Source organism: Gobio gobio (genome assembly GCF_949357685.1).
Source record: "Gobio gobio genome assembly, chromosome: 7".
Classification (NCBI taxonomy): Eukaryota; Metazoa; Chordata; class Actinopteri; order Cypriniformes; family Gobionidae; genus Gobio; species Gobio gobio.
This window is the reverse complement of record NC_137103.1, coordinates 39865782-39886724: the sequence shown is the minus strand read 5'-3', so window position 1 is coordinate 39886724 and position 20943 is coordinate 39865782. Positions and strand designations below refer to the sequence as shown.

The following is a 20943-nucleotide window of genomic DNA, read 5'->3' as shown; positions in this document are numbered from 1 at the left end:
TGGTGGTGCGAATGCAACCAGGAAAATGTTCCATGGGGAACTTTTAGTTCTCAGGGAAGCACCCTGGTGGCTAGTTTCTAGAACTACCTGGTGCGAAAGCCCCTAATGCCAATGTATATGTCAGCCTGTTCTATTAACCAGAGCATTACTGCAAAAAACAGGGTAGATGTAGCTAGATGTACTAATTTGACAGACGCTTTTATTTCAAACGACTTTGCATTCAAGGAATAACATTCAAGCAAGAGTTTTCAATGAACTCCTATGAAAGTTAAGCTTCCATAGGCATTTTAGTTCAATGACAGTGCAGCCGTAAATGTATGCGCAATGTGCGGCCGTGAATGAATGACAGTGCAGCCATGAATGAATGTCCGTGTGGCTGTGCTCATTTTACTTTCGGTTTAGAATTAGTACCAATTCGGGGGCGGGTTGCTTGAATTGTGGGTTCATTAGCCTATTATTCTTAATGAAAAACACATCAACAAAACAGTACAATGACAAACTCACTTAAATAGACGCTTTAACATTTTACTTTGAAACCAAATCTTCTGCGATCATCTTGTCTGTCAGCTCTTCGCTCTCGTGATAAATGAAATCTGACTCCTGCCCTGCTGCGACTCTTGTTTGGCTCACACTGTATTAAGCAGACAAGTTCAGTTTTTAATTGTAGTGTCTGTTCTCTAACTGAACTAAATGATTTTATTACTATAATAATAATAAATAAAAAAAAACGATCTAGTGCCGCGGTAGGCAAGTGGAGTTCAACTACAAATGACAAGACTGTCTTGAAAGTATAAACCAGATTTTGGATTTTAGATGAAGTCCTGCTCTGTTCAAATCCTATCAGGAATGCAACAATGATCTGGGGTTTTAATGACTGGCATGAAAGCACACGCTACTTATTCACATTCTAAAAAAACAGCAGTGAGAAAATCAGGATAAGCGGGGAAAGAGAGCGCCAGACAAGAACTGACTGCAAAGCGCATGGTGCATCACTCTGACAGGCTGACAGTACTGCACATGGCTGCTCCTCACACCTGCACAAATCATACACAGCTGTCTGACTGCTGAGACAGCACCCTTAACCCCTTCAGTGCATGTACGAATTTAGAACCAGCCCTGACTCTAAAAGACAAAAAATTATTCTGACTCCTAAACAGAAGGGGAAAAGAAAAAAACTTTGCAGAAAGTAATAAATCTTCAACTTCCACAGGTGCGCTCTGCAATGTTTCCATTGGCAAATTTTCCATGCAGCCATCCAAACTTAATAGTGTCAATTCAAAAATGTAATTAATTTAGTAGAAACGGTAAGAAAACTCACAAAAGAACATTCAGTCCATCTGTGCTGGAAATCAGCTTCTATTAGCCGTATGCTGAGGCTTAGCGCCTGATATGTGAGAGATGACACTTCTACAGTCGACAGCCGTATCTGAAGTGAAAAGCACTCCATCACGGTGAAAGTTTGCTCTGCCATGAAAATTTCACAGCCAAGAACGTCAAGGAGGAAACTGTGTTTGGAACCCAGAACTGTCAGAGGCCATTACTGACACTCCCCCAGGATCTAATTCCACATTCAAAAACCTTCTTACAGACAGCTACACCTAGCCAAACACATCAAACAGTATTGCTTTCACTAACAACAGACACCTGGAATTACCATCTATTACAGTAGCGCCGAATGCAAGTAGCCCTGGTGTAAAATATTTATCAATTCATTGTTATCACTTCGCTTACTTCAAGTTTAAAACCCTTGTTTGACACATGATTATGCTCTACGCATATATATATATATATATATATATATATATATATATAAAAATAATTCATATTTTCTCATTTTATTGGTAATATTAGATCCTTTTAGTGTAGAATAAGTAAGGCTGATTGTTTTTAGGATGACAATTATTTGTAATTTTTTTTAGGTTGCTCAGTGGTCTAACCTAAAATGTAAAAATGATCGAGATGGCCAATTAAATCAAAGAAGGCGGGTCTTACTGTCACGACTCAAAACGCAACAAGAGTTTGTGGAAAGATGTAAGTAGATGCAAGTCTTAGACAACTGTTCTATATGATAGAAATGTTATGTAGTGATGCAAACTACTTTTTATGGAATTTCACCGTTTTTAATTAAACAATGCGGTCATGATTCATGTAATTCATAAATGAATGTGACAACGACGAGGCAAAAAAACCCCGCTTCATTTCCTACATATTACACATACGATTAAGAGTGAATGTGCACATTTTTTTTAAAGTTATTCGCAAATAGATTACTTTATTAGCCTACTACAATTAGCCCCAGAACTTAATTTACCATTCTTAATGTATTCCCTTAAATCCCTTTTAATCCTTTAATTATTAAATTCTTTTATTATTATTTATAATAATATAAAATTATTTATACCCCAAGGTGCCCCACCCCCACCCCAAACAAAACACAAAATTGAAACTCTGCATTTGTCCGTGACCACATTAGAGAGTGGCTGTGATAGGATCAAAATTAGTTTCCAAAACACACCGGACCCTGTCAACACCTGTATTTAGCGCGGTCTACTTGATAGAGGAATTTAACAGCAAATGTAAACTGTGCCAGTGTGCAATAAATGAGAATCAAGCATCCCTCACCTTCCAGTAGTCTGACTGTAAACTGTAGTATCTCTGGTATGCAGATAATGCTGAAGAGAGAATAAAAGAGATTAAGACTGATTGTCACATTTTTTTTAATGAATAACATAAATATTCCTCAAGTCAGAACTCACCTTTAGAATAATCTTCCAGTAAAAGGTTGAAGTGCCCTAACTGGCAAAACACCTCTGGCTCCACTTTTCCTTCAGCTTTTAAGATGTAGACGTCATAGCAGCGAACAGCCTGTGAAGTGAACAGCAAATACGAAACAAGTCAGAATGACCACCCAGGGCTCCAGACTAACTTTTTTCACTAGGAGCACAGTGGCCCCCAACTGAAAATTTTAGGGGCACAACCAGAAATTTTAGGGGCGCACACCGTAAATCAACATGCTAACCAAATCTACTAATTTCCACTGTATTACTAATAGGGATCGGTATCTTTAAGGTTTTAATGGTATTACTACTCTTACTGATACTGCTTATCGATCCGGTACTTTAACAGTATTCTTAACGGTTCTTTTTATTATACTTTATATATTTTTTTTATATATAAAAAAAAAAAACATAATTAAGAACATAATTAACATGGCTTTATAATCTGAAAAGTAAAATATCTATAGCAAAAGAAACCGCAAAGTTTGAACAAAAATATAAAACATCTATTTGTAAATGGACCAGTGTGCAGGCATTCGGAAGGTCTGCTAACATTAATATTACTTAGAAAGAACAAACCTACAAAGAAATCTAATAAAGCAATGAAATGTAAAATAACACTGCATAGTTTTCACTGTATAAATTGATAGATTAATGCTTATAAAAGCTAAAGTTATTAATTCAAGACATGTGAATATTTTCTATTTGCCTTTTGTTCGATTCGAATTAATGGCTCAATCGTCAGCAGGTTTATTAGACGCTGCCCCTTTAAGACCGATCGAATGTAGAACTAATAGCCTAATATCATATTCTCCTATTTCTCCAAACTATTTACGCCCATTTAAGATATAAACTGTTAAAATAACTACTCTCCAATCCGGTCATTTTGACACCGGCTATTTGTTGTTTATTTGATGGTTTAGATGCGCACACGAAGCCTACAATATAATGTGCAAATCAGTCAATTTCGCAGCATACACACATATACCGCCTTGAAGTTGGAAACAGCGTCTCTTGCGCGGATTATTGTGCATTTAATAGCTCTTTATTATCAAACATCCCGCCGTTTAGCAACAGTAGAAACTGCAGTTTACAACAATCACTGAATCTGACGTTAGGTTTAAGGAGAAATGACAGCGCAAGGCTGTGAAGGGAAGGATGTCGCGCTCGACGGAACACGGCTATAGGAATAGTTTTACCTCATATCATCTTTTTATAATTCTTGAAAGCCAAAATCGAAAATAAAATTAGATTAATATCACAGCACATCCCTAAAGTTTAAGAAGACTACACTCTTGTGTAGTTCTCTTGGCCATCCTCACTCATTAAAGCTGACGGTGGTGTTGTGTTCGCTGGAGCTCCACGTGACAGAGCTCGCTCGCTTTCTCTCTCTTCTGGATTGCGAATGGCAAAAATGCATCACGGACAAATGGTTTAATATTATCTCATATAGAAACGGCTGGCAAAGATAGAATTTGCCAGACATAACATCTATCAATTATAATTAGTAAGTGTATTTTCTTAATTTCTCCAGTACCGACAGCAGGCAAATTTACTGGTTGAATATATTTACCCCAGTAGCACGCGTGCAATACAGTTTAGCATGTGAGACTAGAGCTTGTTTGAGTGAAGGGAGAATTTGTTTTGTGCTCGTGTGAGGTTAATCTAGGGCTGCACGATTGACTGAAATTAAACCAAAAACGAGATTTGTCTTTGTGAAATTATGAAAAACCGCTTCAATTTTTAAATAAATAAATAAATAAATAAATAAATAAATAAATAAATATATATATATATATATGTGTAGATGATACGCAGCACTGTTCAGGGCGATCGGTTCGCAATAAATGCTGCTCTATCTCTGCATGCACTGTGAGATGGAGTTAGGGCTGTACGATTAATCGAAAAATAACCGAAACCGATATTTCGGTTTTCACATGACTCCGCCCCGTCAGTCACATCAAGTGCAGTTTGAAGGCACACAGAGATGCAGGAGCAGTTATCTGTGTTTATAGATGCCCAGAATCACTATAGTAACTGCATGTTTTACACAGTTTATACAGGTCAGTTAATTGCTGTTATTATAGCCTACGCGCTGACACACACACACACACACAGAGACGGCGCGCGCAAGCCCCGAAGTCGCTTTCACTTTCGTGCTCTTAAAGTTTGTCAAGTAAATGCGTCTAAACGCGACAACGCGCGCGCCCTGAAGGCAGACCTCTTTCACCTGCGTTCTCGCAAAGTTGTCATTTGTAGGTGGTTTAAGCCCTGTCAGTTTGAACATTAAAGCAAGTTTCGACCATCAGATGTGTATTATGTTGAACTAATGCCTGATTTATTGTGACAAACGAAGACTCAGACAGAAGCTCGCACATCACGTGAAGATCGCACACAGAGGAGCACAGAAACGCAGGATCAACGCTGTCCTGTGACTAAAGTAAAGTCACTAAAGTAGATAGCTTAGAAACTCAACCGTTATTTTAATACCTTTGAAGTAAGTACAAACCACAGCTTCATAATGAATAGAGACAGTATGAGTAATTCACACACACAATCACTCTCTCATTAATGCATTCAAATAAATGTAATGTAGGCCTACAGTGTTAATTTATCTGTATCTTTATCTGTATCAGAAATCTGCTCCATAGACAATAACTGCTGAAAGTGAACCGTTTCCTTCAAGTATTTTAAAATCACAAAGAAATGCACTTTTTCATTAGAAAAAAAAAAAAAATCCACCTTTAATAGTAGAAAATATTTACAGTACAAACCTTATCAGGAACTTACTCAAAAAACTTGTGAGGGCAAAAAAAAAAAGAAAAGCAAAATAATCGTTCATTAATCGTAATCGAGGTCAAATGTTCAATTAATCGAGGTTTTTATTTTTGGTCAAATCGTTACAGCCCTAGATGGATTCATTGGTATTTTAGTTCGAAAAGAGGCACGGTTTGCATGAAAAATTGCTAATGTAAAAGCTGTCAATCGTGGGCTCGGTGCACACCGGGGTACCCGAGACTATCTGGAGGAGGTGGACCTCGAACTGTCCCGCGTTTCACGTGGAACGGACCCGGGTGTGCACTTGTTCAGGAAGAAACGTAACCTGCATAAGTGTTTTAGCGTATTACAATGTATTTAGTTCAATAAAACACATGTAAGGGATGATGGTGTTGATGATTTACCTTGGAAACGAGTGTATTCGCGCATATGCTTGCCATCAGGGCAACAAATGAACTTCATGCGACGCACATACAGTAGGCTAAACCCAAGAGTTGTTTACTCAGCTGCGCATAATAGCACCAAATTAATTAAAATATAAAATATATTTACGGCAGTGTGTTTTCTATCATCCGCCGTGCACATTTTTGATGACGTAAGATGAACAAGTGCACCAGGGCTCGATAGAATCAAGTTGAGTGTGAAACCAGACCAGCGCTGCGGGGGGGCGCCGGGAACAACCGCGATTGGGCATGACCACAGCAAACGTGGCCAGTGTTAAAGCCCCCTTAATGTGCATTAGAAAAAAGCAACAACCTCTTTCCGAACTTGTAATGAGAAGCGTTTACAAACCTGTTGTCCAACAAAAGAGAACATTTAATCGAGTGTTTGAAATAACCTACTTTTGTAATCTGAAAGGCTTCACATCACAGAATGATGCAGAAATTATTTTATTATATTCTGTAGTACAGTGATAGATTTGCGGTGTTGAGACGTGTACAGTACTTTTTTTCATTCTCAGTGAATACATAAGATAAAATAATTTTTGTCTTAAGACCAGTCCTTCCAGAAAAATGCGGCTTTTTTTTGTGATTGTTGCGGGCAAAAATCCTTGATTATGCGGCACGTTTTCTTAAAAAATGCGATGAAAAATGCGGGATATTTATGCAATTTTATGCGATAAAATTGCGGAAACTTGCAAAAACTGCGGTTTGATGAGAAAGAGAAAAAAAGCACTACATCACAGAAAGTGCTGGAATATTTAAGTTCTCATCTCAAATTTACAAAACATTTAGTCAATCAAGTTCTGTAGCTTTACAAAAGGAATATGCTACAACTTGTGAAAAAAATTTATAAATAACTTCCTGTTTTACAGATGTCGCTATACAAAACAGACATTTGAGTGCTTCCAATGCACAAAGTGCAATCTCTTAAAGGGTTAGTTCACCTAAAAATGAAAATTCTGTCATTAATGACTTCCCTTTATGTTGTTGGACACAAATTAAGATATTTTAGTTGAATTCCGATGGCTCAGAAAGGCCTCCATTGGCACAATGTACACTCTCAAGACCCATAAAAGGTAGCCTACTAAAGACGTTGTTACAAAGTCCATCTCATTACAGTGGTTCTACAATAACTTTATGAAGCGACGATAATAGTTATTGTGTGCAAAAAAACTAAATAACGACTTATATAGTGATGACTGATTTCAAAACACAGCATCATGATGCTATGAATCATCGAGTCGATTCATGATTCGGATCGCATGTCAAACTGCTGAAATACGTGACTTTGGCGATCCAACCCGCTGAATCGACTCATTGATTCATAACGCTTCAAACCGCTGAATCAACTCATTGATTCATAACGCTTCAAACCGCTGAATCGACTCATTGATTCATAACGCTTCAAAGCTGTGTTTTGAAATCAGTCAGCACACAGGGAAACTGCTTTGCTCTTTTGCTGTTATTTTTGTTGGCCAATGGGAGTTTGTGCTTCATCATGGTTTCACCGGTATCTATGGTTTCTCCACGGGGTTTGAAGCTTTTCGATGACGTTCGCGTCGGGTAATCACGTCACTTCAAAACGTTCCCATGGCAATAGGCGGAAATGGCGGCTCTTGTGTGAAGTAAACGAAATTTTTTCAACTTTCTGCTAATATATATGACTTTTTTTGCAACGAAAATGCGGGGATTATGAAATCATGATAGCCCCGCATATTTTGCACGCGGAAATAGGCAATTTATGCGGCAAAAGTGCGGCGTATTTGAAAAAATGCGGCCCCCGCATGAATATGCGGACTTTGGCTGATTATGCGTTAAATCACGCGATCGCATAATCGCGTTTTTCTGGAGGGACTAAGACATTACAGGCACATTTTTTAATCATTATTTAATATTTTATTATAAAACCTTAGACCTTTCTAATGATTTATGTTTTCTGTAAAATATAATAATAATTGTTATTTTTATTCTTAAATATTTGTATTGTATAGCACTTTTTGCATTTTTCAGACATGGTAACAGACGTTTTATACATGTGCTACAATTTTGTGGGCTGTGCTACAAAACTATGTGCAAAAAAAGTTAAAGTACAGCCCTGCCACCTGGAAAAATCGATCAGGGCTGCATTTCTCAAAAGCACTGCGAGCTAAGTTGTTCGCAGGGACCATTTGTAGCAATGGTTCTACAATCTACTTGGGTCTTCAATGCTTTTGGGAAATGCAGCCCATTTTGTCTTGAACTTGGTAAACAATTTTACACGACAAACTAATTGGGCCTGTCACATCATTTTTTCAATCAACTTTATCATAGTCATATTTACCATTAGATACTCCAGCAACGCTGATATATAATGATATAAAAAATATCTACTCTGAGATACTTCTGTTAGCAGTTAGTTGCACTTAAACAAGTCTAATGCTCAATCCAACCATACATCACATTATAAAATATTCTGTAGCCTAATATCTGCATTATTTAACATGCTTTCTAATTTAGCAGCAGCCACAACACTACCATTTAAAAGTTTGGATTTTTGGGCAAAAAAGGGAAAGCAGCAAGGACACATTAAATGTTCTGACCATAAAGGCATTTATAATAGAATAATAATAATAATAATTTTTATAAAAATTCCAATTCAAATTGGAAATGCCGTTCTTTTGAACCATTAAACGTTTTCATGGTTTCCACAAAAATATTGAGCAGCTCAACCATTTTCAACAAATGTTTCCTGAACACCAAATCAGCATATTAGAAAGATTTCCAAAGGATCATGCGACAATGAAGACTGAGGTACTGATGCTGAAAATTAAGCTGTCATTATTTTATTTTTTTTAAACACTTAAATTAGGGGTGTACGATTTTAGATCGAGAATGATTAAAATGTCTCCACAATCTACCTTTGAAGACAGATCATAATATTATCTTAAACGAATGTAAACATTTTAAATGCATGTCAGATCCGTGCATCAGGTCTTAAAGTGACAGCAGCCTAATAAACCGGCATCTGTCTGTGTCATTAACATTAATCAGAAACAAAACACAAAGAAAGAGAAAATCACTCTTGACTGAATAACTTCAGAACAGTATCTTTAAGAATATGCGTATATTTCATTCATACAGTTGTCTACAACATGCAAGTCTACGTTGTTTTATTTTTACATTTGTTTAATCAATTTCTTACTTGAATGCTACTGTTAGAGTAAATATACCAACTGTAGCTGGGAATATTAATCCAGTCATTATTTCATGTGCATCTTATATTGTTTTTGTCCTATAATTTGTCATTTGCATCTTTGTTCTTATTTTTAATAAGAAAGATAAAATAATATGATTTTGATTGTATTGCCCACCTTACTTTGTCCTAAATGGTCTGTCATTTTTTTTTTTTTTTTATAACCTTGTAAGGCAAAATGTTTAAAATAGGGAAACAAGTTTGGCTATACTGCTCGGTGAAAATAGTCTTAAAAACCAACATGAGAAAGAATCATAATAAGATCGTGGATCGTGATCCTGTCTGAAAAAAAAAAAAAAAAAACACGTGGTATGACATTTTTGCCATATCGCCAGCCCTGCCTTAAATTGTAATAATATTTTACTCCCTTATTGAGTAAAAAAAATTAAAAAAATAATTCCCAACCTCATAGTGCCTTTAAAAAAGGCAAACTCGTTTAACATGTCAAATATTTACTTCATTACATCTAACAAGCTTAAATCCAAATTAAACGTGAATGACTAAGGGTGCCTTCATACTTGGTTTGATTGCCTGGACCGAACCAGAGTTCAATTGCTCCACCCTCCCCCTGCCCCCGCTGGACCGTGGTGCGCTTGCGTAAAAGCAGCAGCTGTTTCCCCTGTTCTTGGAAACGACGGCGAGCGAGGTGGTGGCAAAATGCATAGCGTTGTTTTTGTTACCAAAGCTTCAGTACGTAATGGCACTTGCGTCTATATGCAGCGAATGTACTGCAAATGCTCTCAAGAATGAAGGCAAGCAGAAATGAGAATACAGCTCTCTGCTTGCAGTACATCAGTCACACTCGCCAGGAAAATGAGTGAACCTCACATCAACACATTTTTTATCAAATCATAAGTCATTAATAGCGGTTCACTTCTGCAATTTAGTTACGATTGCGTCCACATCAGCAGCGAACCGTACCGGAGTTCACATGAACCGAACCCCAGAACACCTTTTTAAGCTGACTCGGGTACATTTCACGTGTGCGCACCCAAGTTCGGAAGACAGCGTTCACATCATCCAAACGAACCGAACCCTGACGTCAATTGAACCCGGGTGCGCACCAAAAGTCCCAGTGTGAAAGCACCCTAATGCAACGTTAACCCTCAGAGCCCGACGGCATCGCCCACGACGTCACACGGCACCTCCGATAAATATCTATATTATTTCATGAAACTTTTATCGATTTTCTTACCGTTTTTTCCAGCAGAAAGCTAACGAGCTAGCCATCACGGGGGTGTCTTTGGTGTCTTTGTAGCCTTTACAGAAGGTTTTCTATCCAGCCTGGAACATGTGTATCTTTTTGGAGTTGTTCAGCAATAAATCAAAACGCTTACATCCAAGATATATCCACTTGATGTCCATAATTTATAAATTTTCCGTCATTTTTGCTGCTAGCGCGATGCTAGCTGCCATTTTGGATGAGGGTTTGACCAATGACAGGCTGATCCGTCATCCACGTTGGTGTGCGTCATTACGCATTACCACAGCTCTGTTATTGTGGAGAGAGAGAGACGCAGGCTAGTGTTGAGGAGAGAGAGAGAGAGACGCGCTGCAGTTTTGTGGAGAAAGTTTGAGGAAAAAGTTTGAGAAGAAAGTTTGTGGAGAAGTTCCTGATAGGAACTGTTTTGAGGCTTGGCACCAGTAAATATCCAAAATCCAAAGAGGCCAAAAGCGCCTGGACTTTTTTTGGAAAAATGTAAATAGTTTTGGTTCTGTATAAGTTATCATGTTTATTCCTGAGTTCCAGGACTCCAAAGACTTGAACAAACTGTTTTCCAGAGGAAATATGCTTAGCTTTTATTTATTTGTGTGTGTTTTCAATAAATATTTGAGTGATTCAATTTCCGTTTTATGTTTTCATTTGTCTTTATGGTCCCATAACTTATTTTACATTCAGGTGACATCAATGCAACACAAAAATACTGACAGTGCAGCTTGTCTTGAAAAAAAAGAGGTGTGTCAATTGTCTGTGCACAACAGGGTTGATGTTTTACAAGCTTTTTTAGTAAATAACACCAGGCGGAAAATTAATTGTAAAAATACCCTTAGGTCTTAAAGGGTTAAAGGAACACTCCAATTTTTTTAAAAAATAGGCTCATGTTAAAAGTCCCCTAAAGTTAAATAGTTGAGTTTTACCGTTTTTTAATCCTTTCAGCCGATCTTTGTATCTGGCGATAGCACTTTTAGCATAGCTTAGCATACATCATTGATTCTAATCAGTCCATTAGCATCTCATTCAAAAAAATGACCAAAGACACTTTCAATATTTTTCCTATTTAAAACTTGACTCTTCTTCAGTTACATCGTGTGCTAAGACCAACTGAAAATGAAAAGTTGCGATTTTCTACACCTATATGGCTAGGAACTACTTTCTCATTCCTGCGTAATAGTCGCGGATCTTCGCGGCCGTACCATGGCCGCAATGATATTACAGCGCCTGAAAGTAGCCCCCAGCTAGGTAACTTTCAATGTGACCGGCACTAAGTTCGTGTAGTTGCAGAGAAAGTTTCAGGCTTGCAGCCGACAAATTGTGTTGTGGATTTACCATGGTTCTGTGTGTTGTAAAGGGCTGTGATAGTAAGTCGAAGGTGTATACTACCACCATGTTTCACAGAATACCAATGAATCATTGCGCCGCTGCAGCCATGGTACGGCCGCGAAGATCCGCGACTATTACGCAGGAATGAGAAAGTAGTTCCTAGCCATATAGGTGTGGAAAATCTTAACTTTTCATTTTCAGTTGGTATTAGCACACGAATTAACTGTAGAAGAGTCAAGTTTTAAATAGGAAAAATATTGAAAGCGTCTTTGGTCATTTTTTGAATGAGATGCTAATGGACTGATCAGAATCAATGATGTATGCTAAGCTATGCTAAAAGTGCTACCGCCAGATACAAAGATCGGCTCAACCATTTAACTCTAGAGGACTTGTAAAATGAGCATATTTTTAAAAAAAAGTGGAGTGTTCCTTTAAAGACTTGTTAACTGCTTTGGTAGAATGTTGGAGACAAAGCAACGTATAGAGTAAAAAAGGAGCCATCATTGTAAACAGAATAATGTAGCACACAAAATTCAACCGGTGGTTTTGTTTGCTTGTCCCTCATCATTTTACTTTAAAGCTCTGATAACCCTACAATGTATCAATCACCCGAATTGAACAGAACTGAAAGTCACAGAAAAGGTTAAATGTGACCCTGTCTGTGAAAACCCAGCTAAAGTAATTTTTTGGTGATTCACTATTTTATACATAAAATCACCCTACATAATGTAAAGAACATTCTGTGAAAATATAACCTTGATATCTTTAATATTGACTGAGTAAGACCATGTCAAAAATTATTTGAATTTCGGCCTCAGAAAATCATGATTTTGAGAAATTCCAATTTTAAAATCAAGCTTATTTTTAAAATTGCAAAACATTTTAACCATTATTATTCTGACTACGTGCCATATACCACATAAAAGCTAAGATTCTCCCATTTTCAGTGATATAGGACACATTTATGGGAAAATTCTTAGAGTTTTGTAAAACAAGTCTATTTATTATAATGTGCATGTCCAAAAAGCGTGAAACATTGAAACGAATGGGGGTACCACAAGAGCTTGATTTACAAAGTCAGTTCACTCTAATGATTTGTAGACTATAACTTTATTAGTAAAATGAAATCTCAGTAGAAAATGCCATTAATAGGCCTATATATATCCATTAATATATAAAACATCCATAGAAAATCTCACTGTGTAACATTTGTAAAGTAAATCTAATGCCCTACCAAGTGAACAGGTCAGTCTTAAACTTTGTACAGTTAGTGATAACTGTGAATCTTCACTTTTCGATTAGATTATGATTCATTATGATTTTTCATGGCTCATTGCGCTTAATAACTCTTTTACATAAAGCACGTCCTGCACTTTATGTTCTCATATTCATGCATGTTCTATTCGTATAGGCTTACAAACCGAAACATCAGACGCAAGAGCTTTGCTTCCGAAGGACATACGCAACTTTTTTATATTAATATACAATACGGGTTCTTTATTTAGCCTACAAAAAACAGTAGGCCTATATTAATCCTTATTAATTCAACTATCAGCTGTTCTGTCCCTTGCGCTTCGCGTGCCCGCGGCTGCCCGGTCAGAGAGCGAATTCATAAACCCAGCGCATCAGCATCCAAAAACCAAACTATTTCAACACGTCGCAGCCATTAAATATCTTTAAAATAAGATGGATATATCGGCAGAAGGTGTAGTTAGAAAACTAATAAGCTGTTCCTGAAATGTCGGTGATGGCACAAAGAAATCCACACAGAAATCGGAACCAGGCTTAAAGGGTTAGTTCACCCAAAAATGAAAATTCTGTCATTAATTACTCACCCTCATGTCGTTGGACACCCGTAAGACCTCCGTTCATATTCGGAACACAAATGAAGATATTTAAGTTGAAAGCTGATGGCTGAGAAAGGCCTCAGACAGGCCTCCATTGGCATTCAGTACATTGACACTTCCAAGATCCATGAAAGGCACTTAAAACGTCGTTACAAAGTCCATCTCACCACAGTGGCTCTACAATAATCTAACAATGCGACGACAATAGTTTTTGTGCGCAAAAAAAAAAAATCTAAATAACACCTTTTTCCAACTTGTTCTCGACTTCCGTGTATGCCTCCACGACGCATGCGCGAGAATATGACATAGCGCCGGTGTTCGGGAATCCATGAAATACACACTTAAGCCCCATTTTGAGCACTACGCCGAGACCTAAAGCACGATCAATGTAGAATCCAACAGCTTAGACACACGCGTCTTCCTCTGCTCGTAAACAAATCGCTTCTGGGTCATGTGTCCGAACGCCGGATCTGCGTCATATCCTCGCGCATGCGTCGTGGAGGCACACACGGAAGTCGAGAACAAGTTGGAAAAAGGTGTTATTTTGATTTTTTTTTGCGCACAAAAACTATTGTCGTCGCATTGTAAGATTATTGTAGAGCCACTGTGGTGAGATAGACTTTGTAACGAGGTTTTAAGTGCCTTTCATGGATCTTGGAAGTGACAATGTACTGAATGCCAATGGAGGCCTGTGTGAAGCCTTTCTCAGCCATCAGCTTTCAACAAACATATCTTCATTTGTGTTCCGAATATGAACGGAGGTCTCACGGGTGTCCAACGACATGAGGGTGAGTAAATAATGACAGAATTTTCATTTTTGGGTGAACTAACCCTTTAAGTCGCCGTTTTCTTGACTTTCCCGACACTGACCTGATCGTTGCTCGTGCGAATTGATATTATGGTCTGTTTGCACTTTGTAATTGTAAAAAATGTGTTTCTGAACCGAATTATATAAGAATCAGCAGTTGTTTCTGCGTCGAAAGTAAACATTAAATCAATATTTAAGAAGCCCACGTCCTGTATTTTTTGGTGCAAAATAATAAAATGTAGCGTCAATAAAATCATTTATTTCAGTATTTATATTATTATAAATGAAAAATTGAGTACTGCATCTCAAAGCCCTTGGTATAATCTATCATTTACAGGAATAAACACAAATCACCTGTTTTGGTCATTTTTATGGCTATGACTACTTTGACGCTCTATATCTCATCATTAGATTATGCGACTTTGGCCGGGGTTTCACAGACGGGGTCACAAATACACTGGTCATTTTCTATGACACAAGCAGCTCAGGAGGTTTTAGTTTGTATTCTTGGTTATATGTTTAGGACTATCTCACTTGATGTGTTAAATTGCTAAAACATACATTAGGCTGGAGATTAAGAAATCACCACACACGCGATTTATGACTTGTTTACAGAGATCATGAGAGAATTCGGTTCATTTAAATAATTGTTTACCAGAAAATATTTTGTGCAAATCTTTTTAGACAGACAATATCTAGGAACCAAAATAACTTCAGAATATGTTGGCCAATAATGTTAGTACTAAACATACTAATACATGTTTTGATTAAACTAAAAGGAAGCGTTCATTTAACCGCTGCACTCTGGTCTTTGAAGAGACCTGTATCTGGGACACCGCGTTTTGACAGACATGGATAGTTTGTGGGAAGAGTTGCACAGAGGCAGACAGACAGCAAGCAATGCTCACCAACAGCGCTGAGCCGAGTGACAGAGGGATGCGCACATCTATTTCAAAATTAATCATCTCATTCTTTTCAGAGCCACCAGAACTTCAAAATGCCTGGCCATGCAGACTTGTGATTTACAAAGGAAGATGTGAAAAACAGTCTAGATGAAATTGTAGAAATGGGTCTGCTGCAAAACATTTCGTGTGATACATCACAGATGACTATTGTTAAGGCCTGTTCACACCAAGAGCGATAACTACAAGCATTCACACCAATGCACAATAACATTGTTAATTATAAGTTGCGCTACACTTTAAATACTTGAGCTCTTTAAAGGCCCACTGAAGTGTTTTGAAACGCACAGCTTTGCTCAATGTGTTGACGTAATTTCCACTGAAACAGGAAGACAGGGCGGTAGGCTTGCAACGATAGTCGGTGTTGCCGGTGTTACATCAATTGCCCAACGTGGCACCGCCCCCCACCGTCGTTTAGATTTTTTTATAGTAATAAAATAATTTAGTTCAGTTAGAGAACAGACAATACAAATAAAAACTGAACGTGTCTGACCGTGAGTCTCAGCACAAATGCAGCAGGAGTCAGATCTCATTCATCACAAGAGTGAGAAGCTGACTGAGATGATTGCAGAAGATTTGATTTCAAAGCGAAACGTAAAAGTTCCTATTTAAGTGAGTTTGTCATTTGTTTTGTTGTTGCGTTTTTCATTAAGAATAATAGGCTAATGAACCCACAATTCAAGCAACCCGCCCCCGAACTGGTGCCAATTCAAAACTGAAACTATAATGTGCACGGCCGCACAGAGTGCGCATTTACGGATAGGGGTGTCACGATTCTCCAAATCCTCGATTCGATTAATTTTTCGATCCTAAAGGTCACGGTTCTATTCGATTCTCGATTTTTACTTCTTTCTTTTTTTTTAAAGCACAGGTTGCTGCCATTTTTACACTAGATTTTTATGCAATATAATATCTGACCTTTGTTCGCAATGTACCACACTACATTGTCAAATTTATTTTAGTTAACATTTATTAACAACAATCTAACAACTTATATCTTCAGTTGAAAACTTAAGCAAAATAACCTGCATCTAGTTTCTCTTTTGTAAGTGCTGTCTTCTTCACAGATGACATTCAAGTTCACAACAAAACAAACAAAGACAATAAAACAGCCATGTCCATAGTCTTCTCTGAACAATTAAGTGTCTTAACAAACTATTTCCGAACAGTTGAACATATACCACACTGATAACTACTTTTTATCCCTTGAGAATGATGACTGTATTTTTTCATTCTTTCATGTTCTTCCTAAAGACAGATATGTTATTTAGAGCTGCTCTTTGAGTTGTCAAACACTTTTTTTTATAATAGAACAAGACAAGACAAGACAACTGTAACAATTTTCTTAAAGAAGAATATGGAAAGAGAACTGCTAAAATACTTTAGTAAAGGCAACTAAATGTGTGGTGATCAGACCTTCAATAACTTTCTCCTTTACATTATTGTACATGGAGGGAATCACCGTAGCTGTGAGATGCGTTCTACTTGGGATTTCGTAGTGTGGTTCTAGCGCGCAAATTAAAATGCCTAAAACCGGAGTTTTCCACCACTGAATAAGGTTGCATGTCTGCGGCTATGAATACTCGTAACGCGCGCGTAATTGCATTTGCACGCGAGCGTTGCCAACATAACTCACTAGAAATCCATAATACTTCCACACTGGCGACTTCAGTGAAAGAGGACAGGGTTCAAGTTCTGTCGATGGGTCTCCTGCATCTGTTGTTGCCATGCTATCTTTTGAGTGGCTGTAGCGGAGGTTGACTCGCAGCACTTTACCACGATTGTTTTTTTCCGCTTGGCTGGCAAGCAACAGGACGTGACATGGGGGCGTGGCAGCATCGACGATTCCATTTTTTAATTAGAAGTTCGAGATTGTGACTTAATTTCGGTCGATGTCGATTTAAAAACGAAATTGTGACACCCTTATTTACGGACGAACTGTCATTCACAGTGTGTGCGCACTGGCATGTTTGCAGTTCATGCAAACGGAAGCTTAACTTTCATAGGAATTCATTGAAACCACTCACTTTGCTCCGCTGCGTTATGAATGCCTGAGCGGTCGTGTGCATGTTACTTTTGTTTAGATAGAATTATTGATTTAAAAGCCGAGTCGTGATACCAGTATTACCGGTGTTGTCACACGTTGATTAACCGATGGGAAAATTTCCTCACCGTCACATCCCTACAGGGCACATATCAAACAGCTCCTCCCCCTTTTCAAAATAGCCAATAGTGTTTTGTTTATATAACAGCTCGGCCAGAACCATAGAGCTTGGCAAAGCTGCATTTGACAAAGATTCCCCTTTTAGATTTTATATGAAACTGCTGAGGATGTGTAGTTTAAAAAGTGTGTCATTTACGGTAAGTATTCTCTTCTACTCTAATGCCAAGTCTATTTAACCGGCTCTCCTCCAAATCGCTTTAAAAATATGGCATTCTGTGTAGAATTCAAATGGGTACGATACACTTTGTGGTCTGCGCCGACATACGCATATGATCCGCTCTATTCTATCGTGTCTCTGGACCGGAGCAGACTGTGTGCGAGCTGTGGCAGTTTGTACGACAATAACGTTAAACCAGACTTCATTTGCCCAAATGAAAACATATTTACATTGTCTGAATTGTTCCCTATCCCCTATATAGCGCACTATGTCCCATTCACCATATAGTAAGGGTGTGAGATTAAAATGTGACGAGATTCCTCGTCGAGTGAAAAGCTGTCTAGGGATATTTCCACATGAAAGTGAAAGTAAACGCGAGCCGCCTTATTTGCGCAAATTAGGTGACATACAATAGCCTGTCTCCCAATATCAGGTATCTTAGGCTGGGCTGTGTAGTTATAGTAACCACCTCTTAGCTCTGCTCTGTTTTTTGGTCTCTGTTTGCACTTTGAATATTGAGAGTGTACTTTTATTATGGTTGCTTATTGCTTGCACTTAAACAACATTTTTTTTTGTCTTTTTTTGTTATTTATACTGTTTTTATTTCTATGTTCAATTTGTGGAAATGAGTTCAATTGTGAGGTCACACACAGCCTTAGAAGTTCTGGAAGCTCATAATTCATGTACAGTAAGGTCTGAAGAGACTAATTTCAAAACATACAGGAGAGAAGCCAGTCGGTTGAGTATTGATGTCTATCAATGTATTTGATCATTCATACTCAGAAAGTAGAACTGAAATTACATTACAAGATGATTAGTTAAAACGTTTCAAAATGCACCTGCATTTTTCCAGTCATGAATTTTGTCATTGAGGATTTCTTAAAAATACTTTGCAGAAATCTTGTCTCGTGAACCCAAACTCGTGTCTCGTCTCGTGAGCTAAGAGTCTCGTCACACCCCTACCATATAGAAAAGTGACCGATTTCAGTCGCATTTAGAGAGCGGGACACTTTAGATTTTAGGGAGAATTTGATTGGACAGAAAATCTGACGAGAAGCTGAAGTGCAGAGTGATAGGAGCACACTAGCTTACAAATTACCTTATGGTTAACATATTCATACAAAAAGCCAAACCACAAGGCTTTAAGGTTTGCTGGATTCAAATTTTCAGTCAATTTTTTTATCGTTCCTCAGCTGAAAAAAAAAACCCAGACATTTTTTATTTATTTAAATTTTTTTGACTTAACAGCTTGATTCATATGGATTAGTTTTATGGTCCCTATATTGACTTTTTGAAGCATCAAAGTTGTATTTGCGCAGCTGACAATACAAGCTCACTTCCATTCTTCGGATTAAAAGAAAACCAAAATATTTTACGTTTTTTCCCCATCTTTATTACAATCAACTTTACTGCAATTCATGTTTATATTAAGAGTCCTGCAAAATGACAATTAATTTTTAAAAATACAAATATGTTGTCCATATGTAACAACAGCCACATATATAAATAAAACATCAACCATTAAAGCAAATGGATGGCTGATGAGAAAATATCCAGTACTGACGTACTGCAACAAATGCTTGCAAATGCAGGAAAAGGCATGCAACCTAGCAAAGAAACATAAGTCAACTAATTTAGCCAAATGAAAAACACTATTATCTGGTAAATGCATTGTTAAACCACATACAAGCGCTCGTAAGCAACTTGTTTACTTTACTGAAAGCCTGGCTGCTGATAAAAGACTGAAATGTGACCAGCGTTCACCTCACATGCAGTTACAGTTGGTTAGCATCATGCTAACCAGCTAACATGTAGCCACTGCCGGGTGAAACTGGTGGGATCAGAGATTTAACCTTCCCAGTTCATCTCTAAACACTACAATAGCCAACAGACTGGACTAAGATAGGCAAATAAATTCAATAATTCACAACTCTGGCCTAACCGAGTATGAACATATGAGCTAGCTAAACTTACACACTTCAGAGGGTTTATTATCATCAGACGACAGATGCACCGTCTGGCTCGATGTAAAGATATTAAGACACAATTCTCCATAATTAAGACGATCAATTTATAAAAATAAAATTAAAAAAACCTTCGACTGTTTAACTGATATTCAAATGTATGCAAAAAAATAAAAACAAACACCCTCATTGCCCTCAACTCTTCATTGCCACACTTCACAGCAACAGTGGCAATGGGGGGAACGAGGTCACAATAGGCGAATAACATGCAATATGGACTGACAAAAATAAATACATTTTCTTAACAGTCTATTCCTCGGGTGGCGAGTGCAAAAAGCACAACATGAAAAAAGTCTGACTGCAATTTAAATGCGCAAGGACTCGATAAGTCAGTCCCCAAACTAATATAATGACACTATGATTGCTTTAGGCAACTGAAATAAGCAATACAGATCCGTATTAATGATATGCACAGAGCAAGCAAATCCATTTTAATTGTATAGTGCTTTAAATATAATACGCATGGTTTCAGAGCAGATTTACAGAAGTCATGATGGTAAAAACTATAACACCTAGTCGCATTTAGCAGATTAGAGCTAAGTGATAATTTAGTGTAATTGTGCAACGATGTAAATAATCACGCAGATTTGCGATATTGCTTTACGTATACGGAAAATGCGGGTGTCGTCGGATGTAACGTTACTATATCCAACTTTAACTATAGTGCTGGGCGATAATATGGTTTATATTTATATATAGACTTTATGGCTGTATAGTACAACGTGTAATACTGCGCATACAGCTTCTATTTCTTGTTACATTATAAATATCTGTTTACAGCATCATAAAAGTGTCACGCACACTGCACTATTCTGTACTATGCAATGTTTGTCTCTGTGCAATATGTACATATGCTGGCTGTATATGGCTGCTGATTAATAAAGTATACATTTACATCTATAGAGAGGTGTCAGTGTATAGTTTTTTCCTGTACAATTTGATTATATTGTGCAGACCGATGTTGCATTGCAATTTCCCTTATATGATTAGCAGAGTTGTGTGTCTATAGACCCCCATCAGTGTCATACACTCATACCTTTAACAGCAAGGCCTTCGTTCTGGCGCCATCTTCATGAAGCCTCTGAAATCCAAACAGTGTGCTGCAAATAGAGGACAACACAGGCGGTTCCGTGTTACTTTACCTGCACC

The 20943-nt window shown here is 37.7% G+C and overlaps 1 protein-coding gene across 4 annotated transcripts in view; it reads right to left on the bottom strand.

The window, feature by feature from the left end:
• The window catches only part of kdm6a (lysine (K)-specific demethylase 6A), a 72247-nt gene that overhangs the window by 50734 nt on the left and 570 nt on the right, over positions 1 to 20943 (bottom strand). For all 4 annotated transcript variants that reach the window (XM_079821679.1, XM_079821677.1, XM_079821678.1 and 1 more), the window contains exons 2-4: positions 20831 to 20894; positions 2757 to 2865; positions 2623 to 2672 (exon numbers count right to left, since the gene is read on the bottom strand). In XM_079821679.1, the coding sequence (XP_079677805.1) occupies positions 2623 to 2672; positions 2757 to 2865; positions 20831 to 20894 (223 nt within the window). The remainder of the gene's footprint in view (positions 1 to 2622; positions 2673 to 2756; positions 2866 to 20830; positions 20895 to 20943) is intronic.